This window comes from Scyliorhinus canicula, chromosome 14 (genome assembly GCF_902713615.1).
Source record: "Scyliorhinus canicula chromosome 14, sScyCan1.1, whole genome shotgun sequence".
NCBI lineage: Eukaryota > Metazoa > Chordata > Chondrichthyes > Carcharhiniformes > Scyliorhinidae > Scyliorhinus > Scyliorhinus canicula.
The window spans coordinates 6,641,588-6,648,225 of record NC_052159.1 but is presented as its reverse complement, the minus strand read 5'-3'; the positions used below and the strand labels follow the sequence as shown (position 1 = coordinate 6,648,225).

The 6,638-nt window shown below is 52.5% G+C and overlaps 1 protein-coding gene across 5 annotated transcripts in view; it reads right to left on the bottom strand.

Moving 5' to 3' along the window:
• Window positions 1–462: 462 nt before the first annotated feature.
• Window positions 463–6,638, bottom strand: part of LOC119977213 (cGMP-dependent 3',5'-cyclic phosphodiesterase) — a 440,646-nt gene continuing 434,470 nt past the window's right edge. For all 5 annotated transcript variants that reach the window (XM_038817928.1, XM_038817926.1, XM_038817924.1 and 2 more), the window contains 2 exons: window positions 2,632–2,738; window positions 463–652 (listed from right to left, as the gene is read on the bottom strand). In XM_038817928.1, coding sequence (XP_038673856.1) covers window positions 475–652; window positions 2,632–2,738 — 285 coding nt within the window. In that variant the 3' untranslated portion in view covers window positions 463–474. The remainder of the gene's footprint in view (window positions 653–2,631; window positions 2,739–6,638) is intronic.

Here is a 6,638-nt window from a genome sequence, read left to right as displayed (position 1 = left end):
GGTTTTATAGGAGGCTCCAAGCTCCGAGATTGTCTCCAATCGGCTTTCCAATTGGCTGTCCATCTCTCTCTCTCTCTCTCTCCTTTCAGATGCTCCTTCAGGACAAGGTCCCAAAAGCAAGATCGCTCGTTGAGAAAGCTGTCAGTCACTTGTTCAATCGGCAGATGGGTATAAAACTGGCGTGCTGCAGACAGGGATGTGACTATTACTACCTTGAGCATTCTATATAAACGCAACTTTGTTGAGTGCAAACCTCAAGAAAAGATAAGATTGAGAAAGAGACAATGGAACAACCACTCAATTAATGTTCAGGCTTATAAAAAATAAATAAATTTAAACAATGCCAATGTCTGCAGTTGTCTGTCGCTTCCTTGAATTTTTTTTTTGTATTGTTTTCTGTTCTTTAAAACCGGAATAAAAATAATCAATGAGTAGAAGTGGCTTCTGGGTCCTGTGGTAGGATTTTCGGAGTCTCTAGCGAGTGCCTGCTTGGGTTAGTGTATCTGGAACCTCGTCATCGAGAAAGTCCAGGGAGTTGTCACTGGGAAGCCCCGTTGTGGTGAACTTTGGGGCCACCTTAGCCCAGTGGTCCCGGTTTGCCTTGACCTGTTGGTACACAGGATCTGCCTCAGGCATGAGTTTCTTCAGGAGCCTGCCCAAAACAAATCACAGAGTTAATTGAGGCTCAGAGGACAGCAACCCCACCGTGGAGACAACAGCTTCTGTCGCCAGGCCCAAGCCTCAAAATACCAGGCTGACTGAGAGTCAGTACTGAAGGAGTGCTGCACTGTCAGAGGGTCAGTACTGAGGGAGTGCCGCACTGTCAGAGGGTCAGTACTGAGGGAGTGCCGCACTGTCAGAAGGTCAGTACTGAGGGAGTGCTGCACTGTCAGAGGGTCAGTACTGAGGGAGTGCTGCACTGTCAGAAGGTCAGTACTGAGGGAGTGCTGCACTGTCAGAGGGTCAGTACTGAGGGAGTGCTGCACTGTCAGAGGCTCAGTACTGAGGGAGTGCCGCACTGTCAGAGGGTCAGTAGTGAGGGAGTGCCGCACTGTCAGAGGGTCAGTACTGAGGGAGTGCTGCACTGTCAGAGGGTCAGTACTGAGGGAGTGCCGCACTGTCAGAGGGTCAGTACTGAGGGAGTGCTGCACTGTCAGAGGGTCAGTACTGAGGGAGCGCTGCACTGTCAGAGGGTCAGTACTGAGGGAGTGCTGCACTGTCAGAGGGTCAGTACTGAGGGAGTGCTGCACTGTCAGAGGGTCAGTACTGAGGGAGTGCTGCACTGTCAGAGGGTCAGTACCCCCCCCCCCCCCCCCCACACCCACACCCACTCCACACCGCCATCCGCCTAATGGAGCAAGACAATGTCTGACAGCCCACAGTTCACACACCCCCATTCACCAAACCTACTCCACACAGTTAAAGTGACCATGATGATCCTGGATTGCCGTAAAAACCCCATCGCGAATGTCCTTGAGGGAAGGAAATCTGCCGACCTTACCCGGTCTGGCTTGGACGTGACTCCAGACCCACAGCAATGTGGTTGACCCTGATCCACCCACTATAATGGCTGAACAAGTTACACAGATCAAATCAGGGTGACTGGGGACGGGCATTAAATGCTCATCTTGGAAGTGATACTTATATTACCATCCCCCCACCAACAACCCCCAGGCAAAGATAGAATAAGAAAGAAAATGTCCTCCTGATTCATAGAATCATAGAATGTACAGTGCAGAAGGAAGCCATTCGGCCCATCGAGTCTGCACTGACCCTTGGAAAGAGCACCCCACTTAAGCCCACACCTCCACCCTATCCCCGTAACCCTGTAACCCCACCTAACCCCTTTCTATTGCCAAACCCTCGAGCTAGCTTGTGTTGTGGCTTAGCCACTGTTGTACAAATGTCCCAGGACTCGCTGATTCAATAGATAATTTGCCCCATGGTCTGCCCATCTCACCCCTCGAGATTTGTTTCTGCTTCCTCGTGTGGAGGAGTGTTTCTACCCCACTCTCTCTCGCGTTTACCAACCTTAATTCCCTCTACCTCGCGTGCCCAGTTATCCCAGCCCCTTCCCATTGGCTTCCCCCATCCCTCTCCCTGCTCTTCCCTTCCCTCCCACATCCCCACCCCCATTGCCTGAACCCCTCTCCTCCTCTTTCTAATCTTCTCCCAGGTCCACCCACTCTTTGTTCCATTCCCTGTCTCTTTCTCCTCCCTTCCACTGTCTCACCCTCCGCTATTCAAGGCTGAGACAGACAGGTTTTTAATCAGTGATGGGGAATCCAGGGTTATGGCAATAAGGTGGGAAATTGGAGTCGAGGATCATCAAAGCAAATCTCATTGAATGATAGAGCAGTCTCGATGGGCCGAATGGCTTACTTTTGCTCCTACGTCTTATGGTGTTAGGGTCTAAGGAAGCCATTTGGCTAATATGTCCGTGCTGACTCACTACAAGAGTGACTCAGCTTCCCGCTCTTTTCCCTTTTCCCTGTTTCTCCCGATATTTATCCAACTCCCTTTTGAAATCTGCCTGGTAAATTCCAACTCTACTCCTGTCGCTTAACCCTTGGATCCACTTGTCCGCTCTCCCAATGATTTGCCAGGATATCCCTTGTCTTTCGGACTTACTCGTAGGTTGGCATGGCGATGTGCTCCATGAAGCTGATTTGGAGTTCTGGGACGAAGGCCTTTTCTCGATCCATCATCTCAAGCGGATTGTTACCCATCGCTTTCTCCTGTGAATGAGTCGGAAAACAGAAAAGGTCAAAGGTCCCCCAGGGAGGCAGCCACTCTAGGACGTTGGACACTACCTGTGGCCGAGCCAGACATTTTGCAACTTGGCCAACCTATTGGGACCCTAAGATGCACTTCTGGCTCTTCATCAATTCTGCCATGACCCTTCTGTCATGACTTGACTTGTAATATCCTCCCTCTCTGCTCTTGCTGAATCCTTCAGCTGCCTTGCTTCCGTCAGGTTTGACTATTCTAATGGCCTCCTGGCCTCCCTCCCACCTTGCACTCTCCAAAAAACCTGAGCTTATCCAAAACTCTTCACGCCCTCACCTTAACTTGCACCACGTCCCAAAAGGAAGATGGTGGCGCAGTGGCAATGTGATTGAAATAGTAATCCAGAGGCTGATGCTCTGGGGATATGAGTTCAAATCCCACCACAGCAGCAGTTAATAAATCAGGAATCGAAAATTTGCCTCGGTAATGGTGCGCCTGGAACTACCATCGATTGTTGTAAAAGCCCAGCTGGGTCACTAATGTCCTTCAGGGAAGGAAATCTGCCGTCCTTACCCGGTCTGGCCTACATGTGACTCCAGACCCACAGTAATGTGGTTGACTCTGAAATGGTCTTGCAAACCCCTGGGTTCAAGGGGAATTAAGGATAATGGCCCAGCCAGCGAAGCCCACATCCCATGAACGATTAAAGATAAAGTCACATTTGTTCATCAAACTTCATGATGGCTAATCCACAATGGCTCCCAGTCTGTCAAGGCCTTAATTTCAAATTCACATCGTCCTGTGTGGAAGGATCATATCCAACTCAAAATGTTAACTCTGTTTCTCTCTCCATAGACGCTGTGAACAGTTTTGGTCCCCTTATCAAATGAAAGACATACGAGCATTGGAGGCAGTCCAGAGAAGGTTCATTAGGCCGATCCAGGGTATGGAGGGATTTTCTTATGAGGAGAGGTTTGAGTAGTGGACTCAGTGGAGTTGAGAGGTGACCTTATTGAGACACATGGATTCACAGAGGTCTGGCAACAAATGTAGATAAGGTGTGACGATTGAAGAAAGGAGAAGGGATAGAGTGGATTAGGGTGGAGGAGGAATCTTGTACTGGGTCGGGTTTGAGGGCTATGGTGATGGCAGCGCTGCCAATGGCTCCGAGTAGATATTCAGGGTGGTGCAGTCCACGGTGAAGATATGGAATCAGTTGAGGAGGTATTTTAGGGTGGAAGAGATGTCCGTGTTAATGGCGCAGTGCGAGAATCATGGGTTTGTGCCGGGGTGGAATAGATAGTGTATACAGGAGGTGGAGGGAAATGGGGCTGGTCAAGGTGAGGGATCTGTATTTGGAGGAAAGGTTCACCAGCCTGGAGGAGCTAAGGGAAAGGGTAGTGCTGCCGAGGGGGGTGAGTTCAGGTACCTGCAGGTTAGGGACTTTGTGCGAAAGGTCTGGAGGGGGTTCCCCATGTTGCCGGGATACACCCTGCTGGAGTGACTGCTTCTTCTGGATGTGGAAGGGGAGGGAAAAACTGGGGATATATACCAGAGACTGGGGCGGGTGGGTGGTGAAGATCAAGGAGAAATGGGAAGCGGAGTTGGGAGGGGAGATTAATTTTAGGGAGTATGGAGTGAGGCACTGCGAAGGGTAAACGGGACCTCCTCTTGGGCAAGGATGAGCCGGATACAGTTTAAGGTGGTGCACAGGGTGCATATGACTCGGGCGAGAATGAGTGGGTTCTTGCAGGGGGTAGCAGATGAGTGTGAGAGGTGTGGGCGGGTGGGGGCAGCGAATCTCGTGCACATGTTTTGGGATTGTAAAAAATTGGGAAGATTCTGGGCGGGAGTGTTAGCCAGGATAGTGGAGGAGGAGGTGGACCCGGACCCTTTGGTGGCGATATTTGGGGTTTCAGAGAAGCCGGAGCTCATGGAGAGGAGGAAGGCCGATGTTGTGGCCTTCGAATCTCTGATTAAAGGGGGGTGACTGAGAGGAATTTCTTCTCTCAGAGGGGAGTGAATCTGTGGAATTCTTCACCGCAGAGAGCTGGAGAGGCTGGGGCTTCACCGCAGAGAGCTGGAGAGGCCGGGGCTTCACCGCAGAGAGCTGGAGAGGCCGGGGCTTCACCACAGAGAGCTGGAGAGGCTGGGGCTTCACCGCAGAGAGCTGGAGAGGCCGAGGCTTCACCGCAGAGGGCTGTAGAGGCTGGGGCTTCACCGCAGAGAGCTGGAGAGGCTGGGGCTTTACCGCAGAGAGCTGTAGAGGCCGGGGCTTCACCGCAGAGAGCTGTAGAGGCTGGGGCTTCACCGCAGAGAGCTGGAGAGGCCGGGGCTTCACCGCAGAGAGCTGGAGAGGCTGGGGCTTCACCGCAGAGAGCTGGAGAGGCTGGGGCTTCACCGCAGAGAGCTGGAGAGGCTGGGGCTTCACCACAGAGAGCTGGAGAGGCTGGGGCTTCACCGCAGAGAGCTGGAGAGGCCGGGGCTTCACCGCAGAGAGCTGGAGAGGCCGGGGCTTCCCCGCAGAGAGCTGGAGAGGCCGGGGCTTCACCGCAGAGAGCTGTAGAGGCTGGGGCTTTACCGCAGAGAGCTGTAGAGGCTGGGGCTTCACCGCAGAGAGCTGGAGAGGCCGGGGCTTTAAGTATGTTCAAGGCCGAGAGAGACAGATTTTTAAATCGGTGAGGGAATCCAGGGTTATGGGGTAAGGTGGGAAAATGAAGTTGAGGATTATCGGATCAGTTGTGATCTCATTAATGGTGGGACTCACTCGCTGGGCCGTGTGGCCTATTCTTGCTCCCATGTTTTCTGGTCTTCGGGACGTGTTGGGTTTTTCCAGTACTTTTGTTCTCATTTTGGATTTCCAGCATTCTTGTTCTCAAATGGCCTCATAACCCCTCCCTATCTCTGTACCCTCCTCTGTAACCACCTCTGTCCCCATAACCCCTCCCTATCTCTCTAACCTCCTCTGTAACCTCCTCTGTAACCTCCTCTGTCCCCATAACCCCTCCCTATCTATCTAACCTCTTCTGTAACCCCCTCTCTATCCTCCTCTGTAACCTCCTCTGGCCCCATAACCCTCCCTATCTCTGTAATCTCCTCTGGCCCCATAACCCTCCCTATCTCTCTAACCTCCTCTGTAACCTCCTCTGTAACCTCCTCTGTCCCCATAACCCCTCCCTATCTATCTAACCTCTTCTGTAACCTCCTCTCTAACCTCCTCTCTATCCTCCTCTGTAACCTCCTCTGGCCCCATAACCCTCCCTATCTCTGTAATCTCCTCTGGCCCCATAACCCTCCCTATCTCTCTAACCTCCTCTGTAACCTCCTCTGGAACCTCCCCTGGCCCCATAACCCACTCTATCTCTCTAACCTCCTCTGTAACCTCCTCTGGAACCTCCCCTGGCCCCATAACCCTCCCTATCTCTCTAACCTCCTCTGGAACCTCCCCTGGCCCCATAATCCTCCCTATCTCTGTACCCTCCTCTGGCCCCATAACCCTCCCTATCTCTGTACCCTCCTCTGGCCCCGTAACCCTCCCTAGCTCTGTACCCTCCCCCGGCCCTGCAGCCCTCCCTATCTCTGTAACCTCCTTTGGCCCCATAACCCTCCCTATCTCTCTAACCTCCTCTGGCCCCATAACCCTCCCTATCTCTGTACCCTCTCCGGCCCCATAACCCTCCTTATCTCTGTACCCTCTCCGGCCCCGCAGCCCTCCCTATCTCTGTACCCTCCCCCGGCCCCGCAGCCCTCCAAGATCTCTGCATTCTTCCAATCCTGGTTCCTTTAACATTCCCAATTCTAACCCGGGCTGACCGTGTCTCCAGTTGTGTTGGATTCCGTCTGTAAGTCTCTCCACCTCAACTTCTCTCTCTCTCTCCTTTAAGACCTTTTGTAAAACCTACCTAAAT